This window comes from Cryptotermes secundus, unplaced genomic scaffold (genome assembly GCF_002891405.2).
Source record: "Cryptotermes secundus unplaced genomic scaffold, Csec_1.0 scaffold125, whole genome shotgun sequence".
NCBI lineage: Eukaryota > Metazoa > Arthropoda > Insecta > Blattodea > Kalotermitidae > Cryptotermes > Cryptotermes secundus.
In genome coordinates, this window is record NW_019720162.1 from 1,163,902 (window position 1) to 1,178,145 (window position 14,244).

Here is a 14,244-nt window from a genome sequence, read left to right on the forward strand (position 1 = left end):
CTTATATAATATTAGATACAGTCTTCTTGGGTGTGTGTAATTAGGAGAGTGTAAGACATTTTAGAGAAATATATTGTCTCCATCTTGAGGGCTAAAAAGACAGCCAATATATTCCTCTAAAACATAAAGCTCTCTCCAAACTACATGGTGTCACAACTCAGGAGACCTTGCTCTTCATAGTAGCTGCCATGACAACATCAAATCCAACTTACACAACCAAATTTCCTATGAAAACAATGATTTATAAGGGGCATGTGGTAGCACAGTTGGTTGAAGCACTATGCTATAAGCTGGAAGGACACAGATTTGATTCCCAATAAGGCCAGTAGATTTTTCAATTGACTTAATCCTTCCAGCCACAGACCCTGGGGTAAAGGGTGGCCACCATCTTTGAGAGGACTGTGTAGAAAATGTGGGAACCTCTATATCTCACAACCCTATGTGCCTCCACGGCCGGTTATAGGGATAGCTTTTACAGTGCTTTAAGCGGCCTCCGTAGTCTAGGGGTAACGTTCCCACCTCATGACTCGTGGTACGCAGGTTCAAACCCAGCGGAGGTCATGGAATTTTTAAGGGCGGAAAAATTCAGGGAACAAGTCCTCCGGGAGGGACTTTAAGCCATGGGTCCCGTGTTGTAGCTTTACGGCACGTAAAAGAACCTCATATCTCCAAAGGAGGTCACTGAGCTAAATTCAAGGACATTTCCCACCCAACAGTAGTCTCTAACGCCTCTGATAGATGGGGGAAGCATTATAGATACCACCAAGCCAGTAAAGGCCGAACTCGCTGGCTCGGTCGGGACTGATGGTACACACCAATACCGGCAGGGTATAGAGACTAGTAGAATATCATAGAGGTAAGCACAATGGACCAATACTGGTCTCAGTGCACAGGGAAACCCACCCTCTCCAATAACTAACTAACTACAGTGCTTTAGAGTTTAGACAGTGCACTTAATCAACAACAAAAATATAAACAAGCATCTTCATACATGAATATGATAAAATTTTACTGATGCAACATCCTGACCAAAGTGGCATGCAATGTAATCAGCGTGTTCACAGTAATTTAAGGATAGAATAAGTAAGATCTAGTTTCTTCAAATCTTTATCATCTAGAAATATGAATTTTAAGCCTTCTAATAGTTTAGGCTTGGTGCCATATATTAGTTCAGGGGGCAACAGTTCATCACCCAGAAATCTCCTGCTACTACCGGGCTGACAGCCATATTTTAACTGATAGTTAAAGGTATTAATATTAGTAAAATTCTATGACCAGTCAGCTGGACTGTGCACATGTGATGAGCAGACAGCAGATGGGGTAGTTCAGTTATTAAAGTGACAACCTGTGGACTGGATGGACAGGGTTAAGTTTCCAGTAAGACCAAATATTTCTCACTTCATTATCACGTCCAGAATAACTCTGGATCAAAACCAGGTACTTATCTGATGGATATGGTGACAGACATGGGAGGTCCTTTCCATAAAGATAAAGCAGTGGTAATGTGAAGCAAACTGCTTACTTCCATGCAGTACCTTCGTTAAGCCTGCACAAGCTGTATCTCCACTCCCCCCATATCTTCTGACACAGGAGCCAACACTTACCTCTAGTATGTTACTTATAAACAGGTTTCAACAAACCAACATGTCTGCTCACCCAAGATCAGTGCATGCATGCGTGCACACACACACAAAGAGGGCCAGCAGAAAAATATTCAAATATATTCTCTTATATTCTCTTCCACTTTAAGTGTGATTTCTCCACTTATGAACAGAACATTATATACATACACATGTGCTGCGTTCAGAAAGTTCCTGAAATCTGTCTACATATCAGCAGTGCATCAGTCATGTCAGGTGCTATTTAAGTGAGCTTGCAACCTCACCATTAGCTATGCAAGCCATTTTATTTCAAGTAGAACAGATGTTCTGTTTAGTTTTTATAACAAGTTCTGTGATCGGGCATGTTGTTGTCTCACTGCATTGAGTATGGCGTACATAAGGGAGCAAGAATTTGTGTTGAACTCCATTTCAAAGTAGAGAATACAGCTGCAGAAACCCACATCATTTTGCATGAAGCTTATGACAATGATACTTCAAGTCAAATGATGACCTACGAATGGTTTAAAAGTTTTAAAAATGGAACAGATGATGAGTGGTCTGGCCGACATTCAGTTTCAAGATCCGAACTTCTGATTGCCCACGTAAAAACACTGTCCACGGAAATCAACAAATGACTGTCTCAGAAGTAGCAGAAGAGGTTGGAATATCCACCGGTTCATGCCACACAATTTGTGCCAAGACTCTTGATGGATGATCAAAAACTGCAACAATTTTCCATCGGTAAAAATCTCAAGATGTCATTACCGGTGATATGTGGGTTTATGGTTATGACAATGAAACCAAACAACAATCCTCCCGCTGGAAGAGTTCTGCTTCATCTCACCCCAAGAAAGCATGACAGATGCGCTCACAAGTGAAACCAGTGTTGCTTGTCTTTCTTTTCTTGACCCTCTAGGCACTGTGCACTATGAACTCAATCCTGAAGGTCACAAAATTAATCAAGATCTTTATCTGGAGGGTCTGAGACGTTTGTGAGATGTGGTACAGAGAAAGTGACCTGAAATGTGTACTGCAGGAAGCTGGCTCCTCCATCATGATAATGCACCTGCCCACAAAGCACCGTCAGACAATTCCTACCCTTCCACAACCTCCCTGATCACCTGACCTCTCCAATTCTGACATTTTCTATTCCCTAAACTCAAAATTACCCTTGAAGGAAGACAATTTCAAACAGAGGAAGACTGATACGATGAACACTTGAAAGCGATACAACAAAGATCCCTTGAACAATGCTTCCGAAAGTGGTAATGGCAGTGAGAGAGGTATATTGCTGTGCTAGGGGACTATTCTGAAGTGAATGATATTCAATAAGCTCTAATCAGAGAGACATTATTTATAGACAACATTTGGAACAACCTAGTATAGCATATTAACTGAGACAGAAGCACGTGGCTTGCCGCCTTAATTTCTGTATCAATTTCTACTTATGCAGAAATTCGTTGCTGACCACCATAAAAAGGTGACACAGACCACATCTTACATCAGCTGCTGGAACTGAACCTCTCCCCCAACACACTTTAAATCATGCTTCACAGCACATAAACAAGTTTTGTCACATTCATAAGTTCATCCTTTCCGAACTTAAGTAATTACATGTATTATTTTGTTCTGCAGAGCTTTGGTTGTGCACTTCTCCCTTCTGATTCACCTGAAGATCAAAATAACAGTAAATATGATATATATATATAGCATGATTCTGTGAAGTATGCCATTAGAATGAATCTCAGTTCTACACTGACAAAGACCAGGGATGCACAATTTAGGATGTACTTTCAATTGTTATCAAGTACTTTTCTGAACCTCAGTTATGGTGTTTAGGGATGTGACACTGTGTAGTTTGGAAGACAGGCACAAATGTTTCAGAGACTACTGCTTCCACCAACATCTAGCTTGAAGAGGAATGCAGAAGGTCAATCCAAAATATTGGTACCCATGGATCAAGCTGCATGGTCATAACCTTAACATTAAACATCATCCTACAGCATGCAACCCACTTTACATTCCATCTACACTGTTCTGTCAAAACAAGCAACTTCTTTTCATGTCCACACAACAAGCAGTGTAATGATTATTTACAGATGTGCAGGCGCACATGTGTGTGCTTTAACCCTTTGACGTGGTCATTTAAATTCCGCGGCCGCGGCTNAGTACTTTCTGTGGCTCAGGAAATAACATTTGTGACCTGTATTTGGGAGGTGACACTTTGACCCTTGGCTGGAACACCTACAATCCTGACTAAGGTGTTTTCATGGTCTTCTTATCCCTGAAGCAAATTCCTGTATAGTACCTTCAACTAGGTCATGGCCACATCTTTCCATATAACTTCTAATTCATTATTTGTTAATCACCACATGTTTAACAACATATAGCCTGAGTTATTGAGAGCATCCTAAAATAAATTGTGAATAAAAAAAATGTTGGATGATTAAGATTACGGTCTTCTTGGATGAGATGCCCTGTATTATAACCAACAGGTACAAATTCCTCTGAAATATTGGTAATTATCTACCCTATTACACGGTGTCACATTCCACAAGACCAATACTGACACATGTTAGTGACAAGACCAAGGGTTTGGATAGATTATTGAATTTATTGAATGCCATTGCCTAGCAATGGACATCTCCTCTGCCTCCATTATTCCAGCTTTCAGGCATCATGTCGCAATATTAACCTTTATCGTCTGCATGTTACACAACTGCACCAGTGCATGTGCTGATTTGGTAGGGACCGGCAGGACTAGTCTCATAGTTTCTACCATGTAAATCCCACCATTAACAGGTTAAAAGTCTGGTCACCAGTGCTGTATTAGTAGGAGATTTAAATCTGGCCAATAAAGTTAAACAGAGTTGATCCTCAAAATACAAATGCTCAACAACTTACTAGCATCTGTACATAAAAACAGCACAAGAACTTGTTCCTATGAACATGAATTAAAATCTTTCATCAAAGAACAGTGAATGTACTATAAATATACAAACAATGAAATGAGGCTCACCAGCCAGCATGACAGAGGAAGCATTTCAAGAGTACTGAATACAGTGAGTCACTCAGTCAGTGGCAATGGCAGCACTGATAGAACCACAAATCTCATTCGATGAATGGCAACAGTTTGTGAAATAAACAAGCAGCATTTCAATATGTACAACAACACAAAATACAAAAAAGCACATATCACACAACTCTGGCTATGAAGGTACCTTGACAACAATGACCCTGTCCTCAGCTGAACCATTGCTCAGAGGTGTTGACGAACGGTCCCGTTCAGAAGAGTCGTGCTGTGAACTGGTGCGGCAGATGGTCGAAGGAGGAGTGGCAGAGGAAGGTAAGGGAGGGGTTGCAGCACTGCCACCGTGATGTAGTGGAGAGCCATCGACAGAATCTGTGTCAGATCGGTCCGAGAGGCTCGTTGCAATGGACAATCGCTTCTTCTGCAGTAGTATATGTGCAAGCAAAGGAAAAGCAAAGCCAGAAAGCATGAGTACAGCAGAAATATAATAAAAATCTGAAGAACTACTGTATTATATCCTATGAAAAGATGGACAGAATTAAAGATAGTATTAACATTACATTTACATTAAGTCTGATCATGTCAGAAAAGAAAAAAACATGTTTGAACTAGATNAGCCACATCTTTCCATATAACTTCTAATTCATTATTGGTTAATCACCACACACTTAACAACATATAGCTTGAGTTATTGAGAGCATCCTAAAATAAATTGTGAATAAAAAAAATGTTGGATGATTAAGATTACGGTCTTCTTGGATGAGATGCCCTGTATTATAACCAACAGGTACCAGTTCCTCTGAAATATTGGTAATTATCCACCCTATTACATGGTGTCGCCAGTCACGGTAGCCGAGCAGTCTAAGGCATGCACTGTCTTGGCTCGCTCAGAAGCCGGGATCATGGGTTCGAATCCCACTCAGGGCATGGATGTTTGTGTGCGTTTTTCTGTGTTTCTCTACAGGTAGAGGCCTTGCGACGAGCTGATCACTCGCCCAAGGAGTCCTACCGTCTGTGTAAGATCTAGTAAACCGAAATGAAACGGAGGGTTTCATGGAGGTAGGCCTAGGCCCAAATTGGGGCTGTAGCGCCACAGAAAAAAAAATACATGGTGTCACATTCCACAAGACCAATACTGACATGTGTTAGTGACGAGATCAAGGGTTTGGATAGATTACTGAATTTATTGAATGCCATTGCCTCACAATGTACATCTCCTCTGGCTGCATTATTCCAGCTTTCAGGCATCATGTCGCAATATTAACCTTTATCGTCTGCATGTTGCACAACTGCACTAGTGCATGTGCTGATTTGGCAGGGACCGGCAGGGCTAGTCTCATAATTTCTACCATGTAAATCCCACTATTAACACGTTAAAGTCTGGTCATCAGTGCTGTATTAGCAGGAGATTTAAATCTGGCCAATAAAGTTAAACAGAGTTGATCCTCAAAATACAAATGCTCAACAACTTACTAGCATCTGTACATAAAAACAGCACAAGAACTTGTTCCTATGAACATGAATTAAAATCTTTCATCAAAGAGCAGTGAATGTACTATAAATATACAAACAATGAAATGAGGCTCACCAGCCAGCATGACAGAGGAAGCATTTCAAGAGTACTGAATACAGTGAGTCACTCAGTCAGTGGCAATGGCAGCACTGATAGAACCACAAATCTCATTCGATGAATGGCAACAGTTTGTGAAAGAAACAAGCAGCATTTCAATATGTACAACAACACAAAATACAAGAAAGCACATCTCACACAACTCTGGCTATGAAGGTACCTTGACAACAATGACCCTGTCCTCAGCTGAACCATTGCTCAGAGGTGTTGACGAACGGTCCCGTTCAGAAGAGTCGTGCTGTGAACTGGTGCGGCAGATGGTCGAAGGAGGAGTGGCAGAGGAAGGTAAGGGAGGGGTTGCAGCACTGCCACCGTGATGTAGTGGAGAGCCATCGACAGAATCTGTGTCAGATCGGTCCGAGAGGCTCGTTGCAATGGACAATCGCTTCTTCTGCAGTAGTATATGTGCAAGCAAAGGAAAAGCAAAGCCAGAAAGCATGAGTACAGCAGAAATATAATAAACATCTGAAGAACTACTGTATTATATCCTATGAAAAGATGGACAGAATTAAAGATAGTATTAACATTACATTTACATTAAGTCTGATCATGTCAGAAAAGAAAAAAACATGTTTGAACTAGATATTAACTGGAATATTTCAGTTGCAATAAATCTATCAAAGTATGCTTTGAATCACCATGCATGTAATGAAGGTAACCCCCAAATTAAGCAATAGCTATGCTTGGATGAATGGTTGCATAAATCAGAATTTAATTTCTGCTCTTCCTTTGGTTTCAGTCTCCATTAACCATAATTCAATCAATAGTAAATATCAAATGACGAAGGCCAGAAAGCTAGCAGTACGAAGCATAATATGCAATCATCAGAATCCTCCAGAATTGCTCTATACAGCAATCTGTAGCCCATTTTAATATCAAATATAGAAATTCTGTCATCTGCGTGCATTAAGATACTAAACTTATTAAACACCAATTGAAGAAAACCCTTGAAGTGTCACCTACAGCATCCATATTCTGGTCTTACTGATAACTAATTGCTACCACATATACGTAACATAAATAACAATGGAGAAGTAAGTCTTACCCTCTTATACCTAAGGATTTCAAACAACACTACATCGCTCTCCACAAACTAGTTCACAGCACTGTCTGCACCCATAAAATAAACTCACCAAATTCGTTTCTTCCTCAGCCAACCACCGGCCATCTTCCTCAGATTCCCGCTGTTGCTGTCGCAGTCTCTGCTCCAGTAACTGCTGCTCCATCTCCAGGTCCAGCTGGCTGCCATCCCCTCCACCGCTGCCATCTTCCAGCAAATTATCTCCATACACACTTAGTGCAGGAGTCACCACCTGGTTCTACAAACATTATCTCTAATTATCTTCTGGGGCACAACTTACATTCTACACATAACAGCAATATGATTTTGCCAGAGGCAGCTCATGAGGAACGGCAGTGCACGTCATAAAATTAATTATCATTATAAAATTACAGTAAATTACATCAAGCAAGCAACAAAAATGCTCTCTACTGATTGCATGTGCAGAAACATAAATACGATAGAAAAGTGTACTCTAATTTGGAGTACACAAGTACACACATTCCCCATCATATAATTTTAAAGTTAATTTCTTGCAGACATAAATCTGATGCTGACAAAGTTGAACAACTGCACAGATACCAAGCAGGTTGGTCTAGCAGTAATGTTCTTAGACTTGCGTGTGTAGGATTGCTGGAACATCGGCTATCCTCTCTGAGGTCTTTCATACTTTTCCTTAATCCCTTCAGCAAAGGCTAGGATAGTACCCCAATTAGGTCACCACCACTTCCAAATCCTTTGCAATTCACAGATCACCCCACTATTCAGCTCTACACAGTCTAGGTAGTGATAGCAGCATAAAATTCTACGCCCCCCCCCCTCTACCAACCATTATTACAAATATCACATTACACAGAGATTTCTTCATACTTAACTAAACACCATGTATATAAATATTACAGATTTTAATTTTCATGCTCCCACATTTTTCATGTGATTACTTTCTTTTGTAAAATTTTATGTTGGATTTGAGGTTTGCAAGGCTGTGACTATGACCAGTATGGTCTTTTGGGCAGTAACGCCATGAAGTGTGGGGAGATCCTGATGTTTTGGAGGAACGTTTTACCTTGTTTCATGGTTGAAGACTCAGCCATGCATGAAACCAGCACATTCTGTAATTTTGGAGGAACACATGACCTGGCAGCAAGCAGAGTGATATGCTGCACCAAACCATCATGCTTTTTCTAAACAACATGGCATCACATCCCAGAAGACTGCAGTTTTGATATTCACTGTTTTGAGATTCTCAGATCCCATTCACACTGCTTTGAACTCAAAAGACAATACCCTTCAAATATGATGATGCTGACTCTGAGCTTCAAGCAATGTAAATGAGAATCTAAAAGCAGTGACTATTTAAACTGCAAACTTCTGTGTTGTAGTGCCATGTAGTCTAGTAGCACTGCATTCCATTTCAGAGAAACCTGCTGTCTCCCTCTTCTACCTTGAAGATGGACACAACACTGTCCTCTGAAACATTACATTACATTACGTTGCATTGCATGGATCTAAAGTTAGTCAAAATGACTGTAGGATGTGGAATATGTCATATAAATAAAAAACATATGTGCAGTCCCAATGGAGTTCTCACACAAGAGAAACCAAGAATACAAACTCACTACACACAAGGCTATTTAAAGATACATAACTTATTTTCTAGATCAAGGGTCTCCAAACTACGGCCCGCGATGTGATTTTATCCGGCCGGCGAAAGAATTGTGCAGAAATGCGCCAATTGAACTATTTTTCCAATGGGTACTGGTAATTGTGATTCCAAGCTTATTGACCTGACATATTATACTGCAGTACTGCAGACAGTACCTCAATCAGGTAACAGGCATCCCCTGCGTGTAATGTGACCCTAATTTCTTCAAAAATGCAATTTTAGTTTGTTGGTGTCATTCCCAAACATTTGAAACTAGTCACATTCTCAAAGCATGCATTAGCTCTCTTCACGTTTTCCGCCCTGCATTTTGGTGATGAAATCAATATATACAGCAAATCTTTGTTATACTGTATCTCACTACTATTCAGATATATCATGGCTCTAATCATGTCTCCCAAAATGATTCCATTTATTTCCCCTGTAAACAACTATGTTACCACTTAACTGCAAATTTTTCTCTGTAAACAACTTTGTTCAAATGAATGCATCTAGTTGGCTGCTCTGAGTGGATAATATGACCTTGCATGTGATCAGTGATTTGGTATGGGGACAATGATGCTTGTCTATGGAGCCTATGGAAAAGCCCTCCAGTGTTGGAATCAATGTGGGAAGTTGGAAATGTTGAAAGATGACAGCAAGAATGACAAAATGTATGAGCATGAGACCCATAGAACTAGCCAAGTACTGGACAGCATCAGTGATGTGATGAATCTGACAGATGGACTGACTGTGATAACCTCCATCTTTGACATTTGCAAAACATTTATAAGATACATGTGACAAATAAATGCCATAACAAAACAAAATATTACATTCTTTTAAAAACACTGATTAAACCTAAATACTCATATGTTATCATTCTTTATTTTAATTTGATATTAAATTTGTTACAAACAAAAAATTTCATGTTAAACAATTATTTCCCACAAAATTTCCTGAAATATCACAGGTTGCCAAAATGTGGGTTATCATTCTGTCTCCTGACACCTACACAATACTGAAGTTTTACTGTACTTCTCTGTGTTTAGTACTAGACCAACCTCCTTACTAGTATCAGATGGTGCTTTATGCTTTTCTTCATGGTATTTGTGATTCTAATCAATAAATTAACATCATTAGCAGTGACCTAAGGTTAATATGTCCCAGTCCATATACCACTTACCCTGTATCAATGATTCTGGCACATTTATGTTGATGCACTACAATATGAAAAATGTCTGCAGCTATGTTCTTCAGTTCCTCATGCTCTGTAATGCATGACCCCATTTATAAAGCACAGTGCAATCCCCATTTCAGGTTATGTTGGGGAGAAATCAATCTGACACTGAACAGAGGAATATTTTACAAAGACGAAGTTAACATAAGAGATTATTGACTTCTGATCATTAAAACCAGACATAAAATGAGAGAAACTGTTAAGTCAAACATTAAATGAGGGTTCCACTGCATACTTTAAGGCATATAAGTACACACTGCAGAGTAATAAAACGTGCTTATACATTTGTATGCATGATTCACACATTCTTTCAGAATGTAGCAGAGTATATGATAAGCTGAAGTTAGGTAATCAATTTTATACATTCCAAGCTCTATGAAACATATGCACAGCCAAAACTCAAAACCAAAGAGATGCATTCATTCCATAAAAAGTATATGTAATGGACATATCATGCCAAGTGTAATATTGAAACTTAAATAAAATAATAATTAAAAAATAACATTCCAAGTAACATGATATAAAAACCTATAATATATTAACAAGAAAGGGAATAAACTGCTGAAGTCTGTAATTATCCACGCATATATAATTCTTTCAGCACCATGAAAACAACTATCTATCGTTAAGAGCATTTTTATTCTTACCCCACTAGATGTTTCAACACTATTTCCGGGTCATCTTTAGGTGGTATACGACTACATACTTCGTATCACTTAGTTCCACAGTCTCACATGCAACACTAAGCAGGTGTTAAAAATTATGGATGAGGAAACTGCTATCTTTTATATCATTGCTTAGGTTGATAATAATATAGTCCCCTCAAGGTGGGGGGTTAGGTTGATAATATATAGTCCCCTCAAGGTGGTGGGTTGTGTTCCTTCCTGTTGTGTTACACTGTGTGACAACATTGGTCAAAACATGTAGTGTAAATAAAGTGAATAGATTTTAATACATTCTATAGAGCATTAATGTTGCATGTGACACTGTGGAACTAATTGATACTAAGTGAAAGTGCAACAGGATGCTACAATATAATATTTTAAGAGGTATACACACTTAACATCACTCATCTGAATCATAGCACCATATATTCTATTAGGACATGGGTTCATTGTGCATTTTCAGGTGCAGTAGCAACCCTGTGGACAGCCTATGCATTTCATTAAGCTCATCTGTGTGTTCATGTTCAGCAACTCTAGAACCATTGGAAGGGGAGTCCTAATAGATAGTTTGTGGCAACACTGCACTCACTGTCAGGCAGGTGGCCATGCACCCAAGCTAGTACAAGACGATGTCAGACTTTTGACAGTTCTCGCACAGAAGAGCGACGTATCATCAAATTCCTAGTGAAAGTGAAAGTGAAACCAACAGAAGTTCTTCACAGGTTAAATGCACAGCACTGGGAAGAGACCAAGTCACAGGCAAGTGCCTATGAGCAGCACAAGAAGTTTTCTGATGCCTGTAATGACAACTCAAACCCACATGCTCATGTTCAGCCAACTGCTGTATGTTATGTGAACACTGCCATGTTAAAGAGTTCATTTTGGGAAATGGTAAACTGTACTATATGATATGCACCCAACAATGGCATAAGTTTACAATATTACATTTAAGCATCCTGTTACACTCACACAATATATATGAGACAAACTCCATCTTAAGTGCAACAATTTAATTGTAGGTCTTTCTTCTTCCCTTCCTCCACACTACATGTTTCGGCCCTAAATGGCCATCATCAGGTGTGTATTCTTACGTAGCTGCTACACTGCACACGTATTAAAGATAAGCAGCGACACACACAGAGAGAGCCTACACAGGACAATACCTGAACAGCGATAAAACAAGAAGTAGCCGCTGCAGCACTATAGACATAGGGCGTGTACCCCGAGAAAATTTTAATAAAAAAAAATTTTGGAAAAAGAAAAAGAACAGAAAATTTATAGACATTTTAATTTGAATTGAAGTTTTAAAAAAGTGCCAATTTTAGAAATCAAATTGACGCGTGTACGTTAACAAAGATTTTATACATACACACAAACATGATGATGGCCATTTAGGGCCGAAACATGTAGTGTGGAGGAAGGGAAGAAGAAAGAACTACAATTAAATTGTTGCACTCAAGACGGAGTTTGTCTTATATATAATGGCATAAGTGTTGGAAGTGTTGCAACCATTTACTGTTCAAAAGACTGTGTGTTTCATTGTGTCCAAAAGATGGCACATGTTGCTGTGTCTACCAAGCATTTACACCAGTTTTAACTGGAGAGAAACACATTCCTAGAGTGAAGAGTGACCTATGATGAGATATGGATGAACTGCTTTGCTCTGTAATCAGAGTGGTCCAGCATGAAATGATGTCACAAGCAATCTCCACCATCCCAAAGACACAGCTATGAGCTGGCAAGACCATGACAAGTGTCTCTGGCAATGCAGATTTGGTGATTTATGTTGATTTTCTCCACATGGTGTATAACTTAATGTACAGTACTATAGTAATTTGCCTTATAATAATGTGCACCAAGTGATTCAGAAGAAAAAACGTGGGAATTGTCAAAATGAAATCATCCTATTGCATGACAATGCTAGCTGACATACAGAAAATTTGACGAGGGCAACATTAGCAACAGTGAGCTGGGAAATCATGAACCACCCTCCTTACAGCCCTGATTCAGCCCACCAGTAATTTTCATTGGTTGGACCAATGAAGGTGCACCTAAGAGGACAGAAATTTCAAACTGATGACAACCAAAATGTCAGTGCCCTAAACTGGCTATGCAGTCAGGAAAAATTGTTTTATGCCGCTGGAATCAGTAACTTGCCAGGACAATGTACACAAGAATAAATCCTAGGTCAGCTTACAGCCTCTCTCATATCATGTCAAAACCAATATTGATGATAACCGCAATTTTGTGTACATATGGGCTTAACCTTGAGATATGGAAGTTAAATTTTCAAACACAACTAGTAGGAAACATTAAACAGACACTTTATGTTTAATACAGTTTTCCTAAGTCTTATAGTTTTAGAGATAACTGAACAAATTGGAGGCTATGTGTACATTTCAACAATCATCATGTTCTCTCAAATCACACTCGATTTCAATTATTTATGCCTCTCTTTCCTTTCATTAGCTTGGATAATCAGAAGTATACTGTACATTCGCGGCCTCCGTAGTCTAGGGGTAACGTTCCCACCTCATGACTCAAGGTATGCAGGTTCAAACCCGGCAGAGGTCATGGAATTTTTAAGGGCAGAAAAATTCAAGGGAACAAGTCCTCCAGGAGGGACTTTAAGCCGTGGGTCCCGTGTTGTAGATTTACGGCACATAAAAGAACCTCATGTCTCTAGGAGACCTCTGAGCTAAATTAGGCAAAATTTCCCGCCCAAGTAGTTTCCAATGCCTCCAGTAGATGGGGGAGCTTAGGTACCACTGCCAGAGGAGGGACGACCTCACTGACAGAAAGGGACTAACTATTAGATACCACTGCCAGTAGAAGGCTGAAACCTCGCTGGCAGAAGGGAACGATAGCAAGCACCAGTACCGGTAGGGTATGGAGACAGTAGAAATTCAAAGGGGTACGCACAGTAGATCAAACTGGTCGCGGTGCATGGGGTAACCCACCCCCTCAATATTCAATACTCAATACTGTAGATTCAGAATTAAAAGGCACAGATAAAACTGCTTAAAACCCTCACCCAATATTTACGTTCATAAGGCTACTTCCAAATGTCTATAGAAACAAAACTGAACCTACTGTTCTTTCTCTCTGTGGAGGAAGTGGTATCCTTGGACTTGTCTGTTGGCAGTCCTTCCTGTTTTTATTTTCTATTTCTTAAATCAAGAAGTGCAGTATCCAATTTCAGAACAATTTTGAAAGTCGTAAAATAAATATGTCACTCTGGTGAAAGATATACCTGAATACAATGATCGCTGATTAAAATAAATACTGAATTCAGTAACAGAATAGTAACATGCAACACAGCCAATGTGCATGCCTCACTGAATCCAAGCTGAAAACAAAGTCATTTGCTACAAG

At 39.5% G+C, this 14,244-nt stretch overlaps 1 protein-coding gene across 8 annotated transcripts in view; it reads right to left on the bottom strand.

Annotated features, from left to right (window-relative positions):
- LOC111866996 (focal adhesion kinase 1) overlaps window positions 1–14,244 on the bottom strand; it is a 412,509-nt gene that overhangs the window by 14,285 nt on the left and 383,980 nt on the right. For 7 of the 8 annotated variants that reach the window (XM_033752556.1, XM_023856446.2, XM_023856437.2 and 4 more), the window contains 2 exons: window positions 7,396–7,581; window positions 6,423–6,653 (listed from right to left, as the gene is read on the bottom strand). In XM_033752556.1, the coding sequence (XP_033608447.1) occupies window positions 6,423–6,653; window positions 7,396–7,581 (417 nt within the window). The remainder of the gene's footprint in view (window positions 1–6,422; window positions 6,654–7,395; window positions 7,582–14,244) is intronic. The other variant, XM_033752558.1, reaches the window with a different exon arrangement.